A 17,722-nucleotide genomic window follows, 5' to 3' on the forward strand; every position below is an offset into this window, starting at 1 on the left:
CCCATACGTCGCCTTATTAAACACAGGCGCGGCTACATCGGCACCCTTATTTCCCAGTATATAAGGAAGGTATTGACTTGGCGTAGTTCGTCGTTCCATGGGAGTCGCACTTTTATTTTTGATGCTGTTTCCATCGTGAATTGTCTTTGTTTGAATTATGTCGACAGAGTTAACTCTCGTCAATCGCAGAACCTCCCGTGATGCCAGCCTTTCGGGTTCGCGCAAACTTGGGTTGATTATTTTGTCTGCATTTACCGCCTGTGCGTTTATGACCTTTATCCTGTCATTGTAGCAAAGTCTATAAGGTGTTCTTTTCTCGTTATTATCAAAATCAACAGCACATTCTTGGTCAAACTTTAAACTTGAATCCATGGTCCGAGTGATATTTTCTTCGTCGTTCAAAATTTTGATCGTTCATTAATATAAAGCAATGCCTTGGCGAATTAAACGAGACACCTATTCAGTGTTATTCTAATTAACCGAACTGATTTTTTTTATTGAGTGCACTTGATTGGTCGGCTAGGGACAATTGACAGTTAAGTCATAGCCGCAAGCTTTAATTGGCTTTTAAGAGTACGTAATGGCAAAGGTCTTGGGTTAGTCTACATGCAAATTGAACATTTTTTGCAACATATTTCTACTGCTATTTTAAATTGCCTCGGATTGAGAGAAAAATTGTTGTCTTTAATTTATGATCATGCAGGGATAGTTTAATTAATTACTCCAGCGAGAGCAAGAGTGAAGTTAATAAACTTAACTGCTGTTAAAGAATTAATGTATCAGGAGATTAGTCTCCAAAGAAACTATTATCCTGCGCCGGCAGGCAAAAGAAAACATTTAGTTTATTATCGATCAACTATATGAAATTGTAATCACCACCGTCTGAAATTCACAGGTGAATTTTTGACATGTAGCTTTTGGAAGATTGTTCACCGTATGAAGGGAGCTTCTTTTTTAATCGAAAACTACACAAGATGATTACCTTTAGTAATCAACTAAACTTCATACACTTGAGAGATTACATTCGTTACGATGTTAGTATAACAGTAGTCTTCTGAAAATCGACCTACTCGGACTTTGTGCGAAAAACCCAGCCGTGTTAACTTTAACAAGTTTATCACTGCTATGAAGGGAGTTTTAATTTTCTGCTAGTATCGTTGCTTATTTTTAGATTAACACTTAGCTTTAGTACTCTTGTTTTTTTATCTTCACCGAGACGTAAAGAGAATAAAAGATTTGATGACACTTTGAAAAGGAGTAATCCAGATTTTACCATATACATTGATACCAAGCAAACGACCGCCACTCAATAAATGCATCGTTCTGTGAATATAAGAAGGGAAGGGATATGGTAATAACGTTAACCGTGGACACTGAACACAGGAGCTTTAGAGGTTAATTAAGTTATAACTCTATGCCTCTCTTTTACAGATCACAAACAAATAAATGAACTTTTGTTTAGAGCCTTTATTGTTTGGCCACTTGATAAGTATGGACCCAAGGGAGCAGAACTGAGGTAGGAATTAACAATGTTTTGGCTTTGCTGAGAGATATGCAAACACCAAAGCTTCACCGGGTCGGTGCAGGCAAACTCTATTGTACACTATTATCTTCTTGCAAAAGAAATCAGGCATAGTTTTATTCCAAAAACTAACCTTTATCTAACCTGCCCAGATATAGGGACAACGTTCAATTTTGTTGTTTTATGATATTATTAATTGGAAGCTTAGAGAAAATCCGTTTTCAATCATTCAACCACTTAACTAGCACAGTAAGTTTTAGGAGAATTTGCCTAGAGAAAGTACAACTAAACGCAATGTTTTCAGGGTTTTATTTCTATATTACACTATTACAATTGATCAAGCACCTAGTGAGACTATCCTGTTGCCAGTCTATTTAAATAAAGGCCCAGCTGGTTTAAAAGATAATTGTGCTAGATTCACTCAGTTGTTACTCTCCCGTGCATATCGGTGACACTGGAACCAAAACGAATAACTTGAAGCCCCGGTCTTGAAGAATTAAAAGTTCACACTGTATCATATACTCTATTAAACTCAATCATTTCTGTCAGCTGCCACTACTCCGCTATACTAACACGGACAGGTTTACTTTATCCTCGTGGAAGACGTAAAACTTAATTATACGTGGCGTAGAAAGGACGGAGAAGAGAGGTAAACGAACGCGAAGCGCAGAAAATGATAGCGCGTTTTGCGTGGATCATTTTCCTCCTTTTCTCACGGCCTTTCGGCACCAGCCACGTGCCCATTGACAGTTCAATTGGTGTACGCGTTAATAAGAGTCGAGGTTGATAAAGTTTTATACGGCCACTTTACCTTGTTGAAACTGAGTAGCCTTTATACTGCCTAAAATTCGCAGAAACACACTGAGTGTGTTTCTGTGAATCTTAGGAAAAAAAAGAAAAACTAACCAGACTTTGAGCTGGCAGTTCTATGATTCACATCTAAAATAACAACCTTTGGCTTAATTAACTGTACATGAACGTAGGTTAAAACATTTACATATAGTTATAGTCTCTGATTAACAACGTTAAGGTTTGTCAACTTTGGCAGTTTTAATCTCACAGATTGTGACTCTGTCTCTCTTCTAGGTTCACTGCGTTCACTGTTCGTAAATCCATTCTCTTCGCCTTCCAGATTATCGTTTCTGAGCGCTAAAGAACATCCGTAATGGTGAGAAGTTGCTTTGTTCTCTTCGCCAGAACGACCATTGTTGGTACGAATTTCGTCTGATAACAATTCACTACCTCCAGTATTGTACATTGCTCTATGTGCTTCTGGATTCGTAATGCAAGGAAGTTCGTAAATTGGCGGGAATAGAAGTTTGTTGGTTGCGTTATTTGGGCGTTTGTTGGCAGCTATGTCTTCATTCCGTTCGCTAAATGGAGCAATATCTCTCCAAGTACACATTTGTCTTTGTCGATTCTTCTGTAAGCGCTCCAATTTTTTCGGCTCGATTTTACCATAAGAGATGCAATGGCAAAATTTCTCACTTCTCTTCTTGTTTCTCATCGTTTTCAACCTGATAATATTAAATTGTCAATAAATCTTAGCTTGGTCTCTGCGTTTTCGCTTAGTGTTTTTACTTATTATGCAACCATGCGGTCGAAGGATGTCTTTTTGCTTTGCGGAATCAACTCTCTGAATAAGAGACAGTAATGTTCACTGTTTCTCTTTCTACGTTAAACTGAGCACTGTGACGCTGTCAAATTGATAAGCAGTTTTGTCTATGGTTCTTGTAACAAACGCTTCCCTTTTTCGACGAGATTTGGTCAGCTGGTTAATCCTTTCGCTGCAGTCATCCAAAAATGCGAGTAACTAAAACTTGCGTTTTAAGGCTTCATAATATGTCTGAGACCAAAGTAAACGGATTGAATGATGAGTGAACTATTACACGTTTGGTAGCCAGTGCCTCAGATTCTTCGATCGACTTCACTACTTCATGATTTTCATGTACATTCGTGCCACAGATGACGATATATGGATCAGCAGGTCGGTGCCAATTTAAAGTGGAATAGTGGTTTGTTTGTGCGCAATTGTTTGTACATTCATATACACCAGATAAAAGAGTGGAGGCCTCATTTGTCCAAACTGCGTCAGTAGAATTAAAACTAATCCCGCGTGATCATCAATTCTCGCTGATGTCTTTGTTTCACTCGTAACCAAGAAAACATACCTGACCGAATCACATTAAATTTTAATTTTGCGTTAAATCTGCAAAGCGGAAGACATTAAACGAAACACAATGATAATGAACCAAATACATCACGGAAGTATAAACTACAGATTTCTAAAGACGGATATCGTCCAGACTGACATTGGCTCCAGCTTAAGTTAAATCGATGAATTGTTGGTTATGAAATTTGTCATAACTTATTATAAAATTTGTCATAACTTGGAAGGCAATTTTCAATATATATGGATAGAAATTATGTTTTTTTCTTCAAAGAGAACTTTGCCGCCGACATATGCATAGATAAGTTGAATTGGCATATTTTCAACGTATACGTCAAGGGAAAATTAAATAATTATTCCGCTTTTCAGCTAGCCTGCGAGAGCATCCGACTTTTTATTGCTTTTGTCCGAAAAAAACAGGATGGTCTCACAGGCTACTTTTCAGCACGATGTCATCATGATTCAAAATAAAAATATTTTTTTAGGGTTTTAAAAACTTTAAATCTTAATTGCTTTTGATTTTTGTTTCTAAACAACGACAAAGTTCTTAGCAGGCATTTATCTGAAAGCAAATGAAACCAATGTCAGGTTTAAACTAATCTTAATTTCAAATTTGGATACAATTCTGCCGAAAAATAGTTTAAACAATGAACTGGAAAATTATTGGTTAAAAATTGCAAGAGCAAGACAAACGAAATACCGCAAAGCAAATGTTCAGGAGATTCTAGAAAAAAATGTCAGGTAAATGGAAAAAAATAATAACAGTAACAATCAAGACAAGAACTTCAAATGACATAATTCATTAGAAAACTTTTATGACCAGAGGAAGAAAAAATTGATACCAGATTATTGCCTTGACCTGAGTGGGTTTTTCTCTTTCGTGAAAATGATGGTTTCTCATTTGATGACGCCAGAAGCTTTCTGTAATCATGGAAACCGGTTTTTGTAAATCAAAGTTGACAATGAACGTTCGCCACGCGTAACTACTTATAAGCGTCAATTTTCAAGGAATTAACGGGAAAAAGGTTTTGTAAAGGCGTTCATGGAGAATAAATCGTCAAGGAAATTGCCGGATAAACATGGCGGAAGGCACGAATTCGAAAGTGAGAATTATCACAGCGAAAACAAAACTACTACTGTTGATAATAACCACAAGAGCGATCAAACAAGCTCCCAGCATACGTCTGGCCGCGCAATCTCAAATTTTCGACACTTAGTTAATGTTTATCACACCATTGAGAAGAATGGTTTCACAGTTGATAGTAAACCATCCCAAGATGCTCCAGACAATTCTGACACGGAATGCGAGTCTAATGATGAAACACAAGATCACAAGAGACGAGTTGTGTTAAAGGGAGCCGATTCAAGCGAAAGGGACTCTTGTGTTCTCAGCGAATCTGTCAACGTCGTTCGTATTTTTATGAAAGGAATCCATTACTCGATCCGAGATTTACCCGCCTTATCGAGCAACTTGTTCCTGTGAGGAATGGGATACAAGTAGACAAGAAGAAGTTTTCCTCTGTAAGGAAAGAAAACGTTTCTGATAATAGCGACGGAATATGCTTCAAAGACCTCTGCCTTAACGAAACTTGTCGGTTAGTGTTTAAAATCATGAATAAGGGGAATGATGATCATCCCAAGAAATGAAATGTGCATGCGACAAAATTATTAATTTTAGTGAAATGTTTAAGCTTGCTATATGTTAATCAAGTTCATAATGCACGCGGGAAACAAGGAGAGCACGAGAGATACCCTGGAGGGAAGTACTCCCATAAATTTTGGATAGGGGTGGGTCGCGAAGGTTCTTAAACCCTGACCCTATTTAAGGATAAAGAAAAGAAAAATTGATACCCTTTTTAAGGCCCAAAACCGAAAAATGACACCTTATTCAAGGGGAGGAGAAGCGTTCCATGACGACCCAAATAACGGCTAACCGCGCACGACAAAACACAAATCTTTATAAAATTGCTTTACTAATACTCGTACGGATAGTTCAGTGTTAAGATACCTGTTTTTTCGTTCGGGGCGTTTATTTTAGCTGATAGAATTTAGGTACCCTATCTAAGGATCACACCGGGAGCACAACGCCAAATGGAGCAAAAACCATACCCTATCCCGGCCAGACGCACATACCTATATAGCCCATATATGGGAGTACCCCCTCCCCCGGGGGAATCAGTCTCGAACTGATTGCCATGAAAGTGAAAATTTAAAGTTTCTGTGTTTCTAATTTAACGAAATAGTCCGCAAAATTAGCACACGTTAGTCACCAACACTGAGCCGTTAGACGAACGAACGAAGTTGCAGAAGAGACCAAGGTTGTTTATCATTTACAAAAACAAAAACAAAAACAAAAAATTCTGGAAATTTCTGCTCGGAATTTCCGTTCGGTCCTCTTTAAAGATTCCCCGGAGAACCCGCCTTTTTTGTTGAGGCACAAAACTTAACATGGCCGTTAATAGCAGTTTACGAATTTCCATTTGGAACGTCCCAACTAGGAAAACAGAATACCTGTTCTCGATAATTTAAAAAAGCTGAGTACATTGATTTTTATTCACTAGCCCTTTATTCGTTAGTTATTGTTTAATCAGAAATTGCATCACTTGTAACATATTGTATAACTATAAGGTTCAGTTGCAAGAGATCTTTGAGTTTTTCAAAGATCCCACACATTACTAATAAAAAAATTACAATAAATGGGCGCTTTTTCAAGTTACATTTGCCATCCTTAATATTACAGTCTTGTGCACATCTATGTAAATGATGCTGTATTTGCTGTATATTTATCTTAAGCAAGTTTTTATGCCTATAATAAAATGTTTTATTTGTTAGATTTTCTGATAGATTGTTTCTTATTTGTGCTCCTCTGTATCTTTCCTGCAATTTTAGCGCCAGGATACTGGCGATGCAAAGTTTTTGCTTAAAATCGGGGACTCGGTGACTCTAGATAAACGCTAGATTGCAATTCGACCGAAACGTATTAACAGACTAATTCCGCTGAGTGAGGTAAATAAATGATCACGGAATTTCTAATGAGCCATTAACCGAGGTGGGAATATGACGTAATCTTCAAGAGCCAATTGATATGTATGTATTAACACATTTCGACTGTTTTGTGGGAGCCCTGGTAGCCTAATGCTTAGTTGGTTGGACTTCGTATATTGAGAGTTGGTTGTTCGAGCCTTACTAGGGCCCGAGTCACCCGAGTGTTGTGTTCTCACAGTACTCTATCTACCGAGAGGTATAAATAGGCACCGACGAAATGACAGTGCCGGCAACCTGACAGAATGCTGCGTGTCGACGTCTGTGATAGAGCAACATCCCATCCGGAGGGAGTAACTTGAGTTTGGCCGCGACAACTTCATACTACTTGAGTTAAGCGTCCACGTTTTGAGCTACCATGTTCCGTAAAAGAATGCAGACACGGTATTTTTAACATGCATGTTTAGCAATCAATAGGTGCCATAGGTGTCAGTGAGCGTAACAGGCTTTGAAATCTTGGGTCAAGTTTTGCATCCAATGATGAAAGTTGACTCTTTACTTCGACAGCCTTTGATATTGTACTGGGCCGTACATTGGAATGATTGGATCTTCCTCTTGCAGGAATCGAGTCCGCACCTCTACGGCTCATTACGCTAGCTACTCCATTTGAGGACTCCTTCAGTTTGAATTCTTTTACCGTTTGGTGAGTTTCTAAGTTTTTCATCCAAATGAAACTCTCAGACTTCTTTTCTCTCGTGTTAAAGAGTTTAAGCTTTCCAATGCTTAATACTTTTCTCGTCGGTTCGTTTTTCCAATAACTTATGCTAACGGGACTCATTCTCTCTAAGTATTCTAAATATCGTAACTTTTCTCTGTGAAACTTCCAGCCATTCAGCTTCCTTTCTTCAGCTCCGTCCTTCTTGAGTTTAGCAAGACCCTTTACTTTCTCTAATCGTTCCTCCTTCGTTAGATTTTTGTCAGCACAATCCTTACGCTGTTCACTTATCTCATACATTAATGGACGATTCCTCGCTATTTGCACGAACCTCAGAACTTTGAGAAGTTTGTTCACAACATGTTGAAACGATTTTCTTCTCTTTGGTTTCGGCCAAACAGGCGAAACATGCACAACAGATTTAGAATTTGAACTTAATAACTCTGCCATATTAAAAGCTTTTTCGTACACGGCGAGGTCGAGTAATGAAAACACGACTACTTATCACGAAGGCCCTTTTATTTACCAGATGTACGTGTATTGGACTGACATCATAAATTTGGCTTAATCCTTTGTAGCATTATGTTTTGGTAATCCTCATTAAATATGCTGTTGTCTTCTAATGTTTTAACGCTCATTTAAATAAAAAATATTGGTGACGCAAATGAAGTAAGCACGTAATATGATTTAGACATTTATGAGTCAAACTGGCAAACAATTTCGCACGACTTTATCAGTATATATTGCATCTTATCAAAGACCTTTGGTAATAAGGCTTACCTCTTGCGTTTGTTTGATCTTAAAACATCAAAGTTAGTTTCAATATCCACAAATGAAGGGTCTAATTGTAAAGACCAAAACAGGTCATATGAGGAGCACATGCTCATATTTCACCGGAATTACTAGACTTTTGCGGAATGCAGATAACTAATAGCCCTTGTATAAGGCTTTTACAGAAGACTAAAAACTCAGTTAAGTTAGTATGATAGGAATACAAAACATTTTGTATTTTGGATTGTAAATTCAGCACTGTACTCGCCTCTTCCAAAAGTAAATGTACCTTTGCATAACAATCTCGTGTAAGTCCAAAGAGAATAATAGGTCAGGTGACTTAAACTGGTTCCCAGGGCCTTCGAGTCTCTTATTCGTCCCAGAGGCTGTTTGGTGTGGGGACCAGGGGTAGGGGTGGAATGAAAAGGGGCCTAAGGGAGCTGCGGTCATAAGTTTAGCTGTTTATAATCGATCTATGCCAATTTTGGAATACGTCACAATTTGAATTTTTAAATGAAAATACTCTTTTATTATATCACGTACAGCACGTTTTTGTAATAAAATTGCGTCAAACAAAGTTATAACTATGTCAGCAATTACACAGTTCATTTTGGCATTTTTGACAGGTGTTTTAGTAACCACGGCTAAGCTTAGCAACAATCTTTCTTTGGTTCACTTGTTAAATGTAAAAGGTAGTTGGAACATTTTTCTCGTTGTACTTTGGCTCCATGGTTTCCAGCCATTTCTCATGCAAACTCTTCCCACTTAATCTGCTTTGTAAAGTTCTTTCTCTCCCTTTAGTCGAACTAATGTTTCGACCCGTACCTATGTTTCTGAATTCTGTTTCACTTCTGTTTGACGGGGGTACAAGAGATGTCAGCAATCGTTCGAAGCGAGGGTCATTAACTGGCCGTTTAGCTTCTTTGTCGTTTCTGTATATTTGTGGCAAATAAATCGCATCATTTCTTTGTGGAAAACCAACCTCGTCCTCATTACTTCGTCTGGGCGTATGAGCCTTGCTAAGGTTTCTATGTTGATCTTTCGTTGATGTACTATCCTCAATTTTCAAAGTATCTCGGAGTTTCTCGGTGGTCATTTGCAAGTCTCTTATGAGCGTTTGGCTTGCGAAATTGTTTGAATTTCCCTTGGTGACGACCATGCTCGTTCTAGGTAGTTTTTGCCATTCTCGTAACTTGCACCAAGCGTTTTTCTTTCTTTCTTCCCTGAGAAAGGCCTCCATTTGAATCTCGTAAATGCGCTGATGTTTTTTCCTTTGTTCCTCGTGAAAATTTCTGGTGAGAGTTACGATATTGTCTTCATCGTCCACCTTCTCGGCCACTTCCGACACGAAATCTTTGAAAGTCGGATTTATACTTTGTAGAAATTTAAAAAGGATCATTTTATTTCGCACGAGCCGCCGGAAATTTGCTCGTCTCGCTTTCACATTTTCAATTCTCTTCTCTGGAGGCCAAATCGGAGTAACATGTGGAATTAAAGGGAAAATGACTTCTTCTGTGCTGTTCAAGTTCATTGCAATTATTTCCCTTCTTGATTGCACCGCCATATTTCTTAATATACTTTTCACTTCGCGGGAGAGAGATTAATATATTTGCGTCCAGAAGCTATTGTTCAAAATCTGCTTAGAAACAAAAGCCCCATTATAAAGACAATAATTTAGCAAAGACCAGCTAGGTCAATATGAATTTACACTGTTTGGCGTCCAATAATTTTTTCCTAAGATTATAGGTTTTTGTCGGTGTTGTATTTTGTTGTGTTCGTTAACAGCAATTACTTTAACAGATTTCGATTAACGTAGTATCAATAAAACTAACGAACAAACTCATGTGATTGGCGGAAAGCAAACTTTAGACCATGGTTCACTTATCTGGTGTCGCAAAAGCAAATAAAACTTTAATAATATTTTCTTGGTAGGCGCATTATTTCAGAACTGTTATTTGCACGTCTAACAATTAATTACAATAATTCACGGACGAAATTCAATAACACTCTTGTGCGAACAAATTTTGTTGTGAAATTAATGTTATGGCGAGCTTCCAAAAAATGAAAACAGTATTTTTCAGTAAGAAATTTTGTTATTTTATCTATCTCACAATTTTAGCACAAGCTTAATTCAGAGCCTTTCAGTGTTAAAAACGCCTTTCAATGTTAACATGATCGGACTACTGAACAATGGATTAAATTATTTATATTCTGTCAAGTTCCGCTCATTTACTTTCGTCTGTTCTGGGTCGCCTCTGTGTCGCTCTGCTAACTAAAATTTTCCTTAAACTTAAATTCAGTTCGATGCTTTTAAATTGCCCAAATTACCGGCCAAAAACTATAATGCGTGGATTGCAGGTGGCATGCACTGAATAAAATAGCTTTCGTGCATGGAAGAGACAGAATTTTAAATTTTGACAGTATCTTTAAAAAAGTTTGACAGTACCCTTTTTGACAGTATCTTTAAAAGGGGCTTTATCACGAATTTTAACAGATTTTTGAACAGCTAAAATTTATATTTGTGTCGTAGAAACATAAAAATAACATGAAAATATTAAAGGACCGCAGCCACCACACCTTCACACTCGGAATATTTTATCTTTTTACATTTTTACCCGTCGAAGGCTGTAGTTCAAACAGCCGAAAGCTTGTATTTTTAAAGTTTTTAAGCCAGAGATCGTTTTCAAAATTTTATAATAAAAATAACAGTCCATTTCTATTGACAACTGCTTTATTAGAGCACTGAAACTGTAGTTAATAAGCGTCTTTGGCTGCAGATGGCTAGGATAGAAATGAATTACAACTTGAAAAATTGAGGCTAAATGTTCAAGTTAAAATCAATAATATTACATTCTACTAAAATTAAAATAAAAAGTTGGATAATCTAATAATCTTAATCCTAATAATCTTAGACATCATGTAACACAGCGTTGAATTTCCCAACTCGGTTTTTTAAAATCACCGCTTTGTCATAGCGAATAAGCTGGACTGTGAGTCCACACGAAACATTCTTGGAAAAACGATTCTAATTAACTGAGAAATGCATTCCCAACGCCATGGATACTTTTTATTTTGCTGCAAGGTCGTTTGTTTTTATTTTCTATAACAATGCACTCGACGTAAACCTTGAGAACATTAGTAAGGGAACCTTCCCCCAGCTATGTGGTTTTGACACACTTATAAAGTTTTTCATTCATTAGCGAATCTCCACAATAAGAAATAAAACGAAATGTAGTGGATCAAGGGATCAACCGTCTTCTTGTTTATAAAGTGTACTGTCTTGACAATGAGCTCCACATAGTTGCATGGGAGGTGGGGGTTAACGAAAAATTAAATTTCTAGAAGGTATGCATGGATTTGCGATTGTTATTTAGCAACCCTTTGCTCACGAAATGCCCTATAACCTCCTGAGAGAAGCCCTTTGACCTCTACGCGAGGCGGGGCTTTTGGCTGAAGCAAATTTTGCGGTGGCTTTGGGGTGGCTTTAGTTAATTGTCCGTGTTTAAAAGAAATTTGTTCTAATTGGTAAGAAAACGATTTTGATTAAAAACATACTGAGTAAATCACCTGGAAGCTATATACTGTATACAAGGGTCAAGTGTAAAATACTCAGAGATTATGTGCTCTTATTGGTCTATTCATTTCATCACTGAAGCAATAGACTACGCATTTCAAAAGAGACAATTACTTTATTTCACATAATCAGTAAAAGAATACACATATCGATAAAAAGATTAAGAGCTTAAAAAAACACAGATGTTATCCTTATATAAAAAAGTAAATAAAATATCTTTGTGTTGGCGAGAATGGCGTCTTAAAATCATTTCATCTAGGTAGCCTTTGCTCTAAATCATTTCAATGATCCCTCATCGTTGCTAAAACCTATTTAGGATGTTGAAATGACTCACGAAAATCTCTCTTATCTTACTAGCCTATGGCTCGTCATTTAACACTAAACTCCGCTTATCTAGTGTTTTTAAGCTAACATCACTCATAATCACGGTGTGGATAAATCATAAATTACGTAATCTAATACTTAAACTAATTTGGGGACACATCAATAGACAGATATAAACACTAAGCAGCGTTCTTCATTTGTTCCGTACTGTTGTATTGGTTTTTTGTTGTTTCACTAGGAGACCAAGCAAAGTATAGAAGAGCTTTAAAAAAGAACGTTAAGCATAGTTATATGTTAATGAACGGTTGCCTCCCTTTCCACACTTTGAAATCCCATATATGGCAACCTATCTGGCTGCCAGGTTATTCTTAGACTACGTATAAATAGAAATGCTGTTTTCCGGGCATCATTTTGAATTATATTTCTTCTGTTTTGCTGCATCGTAAAACAATGCTTTTAAAAACATAGAACGGTTTTTCTTAATTTATTTTTCAAATATACCGACCACCCACAGCTGTTTTCGTATGCCAACAATTGTTTCGATTTAATAACGAATCCTAATCCCTGTGTTTTCCGATTATCAAAACACGATAATCTGCTGAAACAGAACCAGCTAGACGTTTATCTGTCTGGCGTTCTCCCGTAGCGTTTTTATAAAAGTTTGCGGTGAAAACAACATTGCATAATAAAATAATGATGTCTTGAATGAAAGCTTGAAATTGGAAGTCGTGCAGCGCGCATGCGTCGTCATTCATGCAACAACATCTGCCGTTTTAAAATAGATTTCCTTAGTGTTGTTTACAAGAAATTACGACGGGGGAAGCAATACAAATTTAAGCAAAACTCGGCTGTGTTTAGTCCTGTTTCGCGTAAATTACGAAGAGAAACCGTTTGCGTGAGGTAGGTTTAATAGCATAAATGGAAGATAATTATATCTGTTGAGGTGTCAAAGATAGGTTATGTATATTGTCTAATTTTTAAATAGCGCCTTGAAAATTGATACATTCAAATCACACATAGCATTATTTGCATGGTGTAACAGCGCCGGTCAATAGCCTTATGTATATTTGCATTTATGATCTTTTGAAAGGAAGTTTTTGCAAGTATGGGCAAGAAAAAAACAAAGGGACATCGAAAGGCATCTCGCAGTGACAAGCGAATGCAAAAACTTTACAACGATGCGATAAAAGAAGTAAAGAAAAGAAATATTAACTTGGACGACTTGCCGGCTAAAAACGCTGACGATGTCGATGAAGCCAGCGAGGAACGTGAGGAGGACGAGCACCTTGACACACAGAAGACGAGAAAAAAGCCAAAACAAGTCCTCAAAGAAACACTGACGAAACAAGAACAGTTAAGAAAGCCTAGAGTTTCACTTTCTGTACCGGTGTCAAAGCTCGTTCCTTTCAAACCAGATGAAAAAGGATTAGAATTTCCTAGAGACTTCCGCCGAGACCCAACATCTCTATCGTGGATTCCGCGTAATTCGCCGGGATTCCCGCTGTTTGCACCTGAACAATACAATGCAAGACGATCACCCAGTTCTGAATATGGTGATGAATTTGAGAAAACTATTTCTTGCAATGATCTCCCTGCACAAAGCAATGATCTAAGCGTCGACGAAATTTTGCAGGTGTTGCCTCTTCGTATTGGGGACGAAGACAGTGAGTGCCTGCCAGAGGCGAGCACCCGCTCATCACAGCTCCCGCCAATTTACCGTCAAGATTTATGGCAGGAAACTATGCGCCGAGCGTCAACGTCTTCGCGCTCAATTCCCGCCAAACAGGACGCGTGGAGCATTCGTGATCCAGCGTCATTGATGGTTGGGAGACAAGAGCTTTATTCAAGAGAAAAATTCAGGTCAACCATCAGTCTCGCTGAGAGACGATTCCGCTTGAGAGCTGCAAGCTCCAGCGCCGTGTTGCCTTCAAGGGACGAATGTTTTAACCTATAAAAGATACCGGCTGTAGTGTAATTATGGGCGAATTTTACTTAGGAGTTCCTCTATTTGTAACCAAACGTCTACCCTACAAATGGTGATGCATACTGTCCCATGCCACTACTGGAACAACGCAATCACAGTATGCAACACTGGTACTGACAAGAAAATAAAAGACAACGGTCGCTTCCAGTGGATTCACGGAGTGATTCTAAAATTTTTACTTTTAACTCATAACGTTTTTAAATCCAGCTATGTTCATCTGATAAACAACTCCTTTCAGATTTTTACAGTGTGTACAGCAACATATATAGCCAACCTTCTTTCTCATTTTACTGATAACTCGGAACTCTGGAACTCTCTACCAAAGGCTTATTTTAATTTTTTCTAGTCTATAAAACGTTGTATATGTTATTTACTATTGTAATATTTACTTCTGTTATATATTAGTTTATTTGAAAGGGCAATGGGAATTTTGATTTAAAAATTTTCAACATCATCATCATCATCATCATCATCATCATCATCATCATCATCATCATCATCAGTCAACACTGTTCCAACTCAGTGATGATTTCTTATCTTCAATCTTCAAGGTCAATATTGACTTAAAATTCCGGTAGAAAAAAGTCGTATTTACTTGGGCGTTTCTTAGTCTTCACAATAATTGACAGAATAATGTTAATAACAAGCAATCAATCTCTAAAATTCGGAAAGTTTCTTAACTTAATGTAACTAACTCACGGATTGAAGGCAAATTTAGACATACGAAACGGCCACCGAATTGAGTGATATATAAATAAAACCAGTAAAAACATTGAAAGAACATTTCAATATAACGCAGCAAATACAAATAAAGGGCACAACGGCAAACATTTAAGAAGATTAAAGCACATTGCAATATGGGCTTTTGTAAAACTGCTAGGCTTTGGACCTATTTGTTTGTAATGAAGCTATGGTTTTGCCATTTAGATACGTAGGAGCAATTTCTAATAAAACTGGGCGTGTGATAAAACAATACATCTCCATTCAAGACCTTGGAGAAAACTGATAGGACTCCGTATGGACTCAAGATGAAGAAATACTAGTGGCTTCATCTTTAGTAAAAAGTGTGTGGGGGTTTATTAAAGATGACCCTTTTTTAATAATACTCAGACTTGTTTTTAAATAAAAAAATAAATAAGTATAAGTACCTGATTACTGCAGTACGTTTCTGAGCAAGCTTGGATAAAATTGCGGAAAGCGGAAAGGATGAAAAGAACGGTGTGCTGACAGAGGACCCACTGGGTGTTTCGGTCGGAAAAGAATTCCCTTACGTTGTTTTACAAACCAGTTAAAAGTACGAGAGGATTTTTATGCAAGTCAAGTTTATTAGTTTATAAGGTTTTTGTTCTATTAAGATGACACAATTTCTGTTAGTAAAGACGTCATATGACGTTGTTAAATCCGCCATCTTGGATTTCACTATTTTCTCTCAGTCTGAAAATAGTGGAAACTGATACAAAATCAAGCCAGAATGCTAAATGAAATATATAAAATGTGCTTATTCTGCACTCCTTCATAAGAAGACTGGAAAAATTAAAGAATTATGTCAAAAAAGGCGAAATTTGGCCAAACTTGCAGCCTTAATGCGGTTGCCAAGACAGCGTCAAAAATCAATAACACACAGAGGGATTTGTGAACATTGAAAATTGCAAAAAAAAACCTAGAAAGAGGGGGCGTCCAAAGTCAGTATAACGGTAATTCCTCATACCCATAGCTTTAAGAGCACCTCAAATAACGGCTGTTTCTAAGTTTTTTCAAATTGATGGCAGTTACGGTCACACCAGGAAATTAGATTTTAAAACAGTGCTATGGAGAAAGAGTGCATTTTACTACCGAGTTGAATTATTGAAATACAATATCAAATGCAAAATATTTGGAGGGAATGCTTCTTTTTGCCCCATGCTGGGCAAGTTAGTTTCTACAATATGTGACTGGATTGTTTCGACAGTCTGCGCAGTTGATCTTTAAAAAATGCCCGAATACAAATACAGAAGCATAAAGAATTAGGAAGATATTTTTAAATCTGATCGATCAATTAATTACTGCAATAATAAATTTACTTACAAAGACTGATTCAATCTGAAAACGATGTCAACAATGTTTATTACTGCTTTTGAAGTATTCCCTTAAGACCATTCCTTAACTTATTGCATGCCTCCAGTTGCGTCAGTGGGTGGTTAGTTCAAAGTGAATCTTTCTGGTTTTCTTGCTGCAATCCTTCACAGAATTCCTTTCCCCGTCGCCATCTCGCGTGCCATTCACGTCTACGGGACGATCAAATAACATTTTCTTCTTGATCAACACTGGTGCCCAATAAACTTGGTATTTTTTGCCGGCAACTGTACCAGTCTTCTTGTCTCTGCATTCATAAACGCTTTTACCGAATCTTGATTGCAGATAATTGTTAAACTTTTTGCTTGAGTTGGCGTAAGCGGACTTAACGCGATATTCAGTTTTGTTAATTGACGGAAACGAATCTTCGTATGAGTCTCCATGGAAACGCTCTTTCACGAGGTCAACGGCACTTTGTTTGGTTAATTTCTTCGTTTGGACATCGCTGTGGTCTTCAATGACAACTTTTATGTGGCTTTTTGGCAAATCGTTACTGTCATCGCTTGAATCTGGCCTAGAACCCTGTTCACCTGTCGATGCTAGCTTCTTTCCTTCCACGACAAGAGTTTTAATTGGCTGGTCTTCAGTGATTGACAGTGCTTGTAAATCAGGAATGCAAGGAAGTCGAAACTTGTGTTTTGTCACCCTCGCTTGTACGTAGGTACATCCAGGTGCCGAGCTTGATCGCTTTCTCGTCAAAATGCTGTTTTCAATTTCGTTGACCTTTACGACATCTTTATCCATCGCTATGAGTTTGGGAAATGCGCTCGACTCAGCCGGCGAGTTGGTTGCCAATGGCAACATCTCTGTCAATGACTTGAGTCTGCTGTTTTGTCCCTTCCGCGGCGGTCGCCAAATCTTTTCATCGATTACTGCTTGAGATTTCTTTTGTTTCTCGGCGTTTTCTTTTCCATACTCTCCTATGATTTTCTCATTTATTGAGCTAGAAATGCCTTCCGAGTCTTCGGGATCTTTAGGCTGTGGTAGTTTCACTTGTAAACACTCTTTAGAATCCAGACGAACCTTTCTAATTGACAAGAAACTCATTTGAATGGTTTCCTGCAAAGAAATGAAGCATTTGCGGTTATGCGGTTTCCAGGCGGCCACTATATTACATTGTTAAAAATATTCTACACAATTTCGGATTAATATAAAGAAAAATTGATTTCTTAAAAATCAACCATAACTAACGAGAAAACAAATGGAAAATGTAAACAAAAACAATCTGAATATTAGGCCATTCACTAAGAACCAATCTAAAATAATTATTTGTTTTCCACTCCATAACAACATTGCCCGCAGTGCTCGCTGAAAGTCGATGACCATGACGATGTGGTAATAATCATTTAAAAAGACTCCGTTTGACTCCGTGAAATAACAAATCCAAAAAAGCTTCGATGTTGTTCTCAGTCACCAACGATTTTTTTTCATAAAAGTTATTTTTGCAGACCATCGAAAGCGTCTGTAATTTAGGGCTACGTTTGAAGCGTGCACACAGACAAGAACATAACATCATAAAAGCATAACAAGAAAGTTTACCTTTTCTTGAAAACTTCACTTCCAGCCAC

At 37.5% G+C, this 17,722-nt stretch overlaps 2 protein-coding genes and 1 pseudogene across 2 annotated transcripts; 2 read left to right on the top strand and 1 right to left on the bottom strand.

The window, feature by feature from the left end:
• The first annotated feature begins 4,451 nt into the window (after nt 1–4,451).
• LOC144657415 (uncharacterized) lies at nt 4,452–5,375 on the top strand (annotated as a pseudogene).
• A 1,749-nt stretch (nt 5,376–7,124) lies between these two features.
• Nucleotides 7,125–8,253, bottom strand: LOC144658851 (uncharacterized). The gene has a single exon (XM_078519331.1). It carries the CDS (start codon nt 7,837–7,839, stop codon nt 7,138–7,140), a length of 702 nt encoding a protein of 233 aa, XP_078375457.1. The 5' UTR covers nt 7,840–8,253; the 3' UTR covers nt 7,125–7,137.
• Nucleotides 8,254–12,910: 4,657 nt separating this feature from the next.
• Nucleotides 12,911–14,115, top strand: LOC144655869 (uncharacterized). The gene is made up of 2 exons (XM_078516042.1): nt 12,911–12,958; nt 13,149–14,115. The coding sequence occupies exon 2, from the start codon at nt 13,164–13,166 to the stop codon at nt 14,010–14,012; it is 849 nt and encodes a 282-aa protein (XP_078372168.1). The 5' UTR covers nt 12,911–12,958; nt 13,149–13,163; the 3' UTR covers nt 14,013–14,115.
• The last annotated feature ends 3,607 nt before the right edge of the window (nt 14,116–17,722 follow it).

This window comes from Oculina patagonica, chromosome 6, assembly GCF_052425735.1.
Source record: "Oculina patagonica isolate OP01 chromosome 6, crgOcupat, whole genome shotgun sequence".
In the NCBI taxonomy this organism is placed as follows: domain Eukaryota; kingdom Metazoa; phylum Cnidaria; class Anthozoa; order Scleractinia; family Oculinidae; genus Oculina; species Oculina patagonica.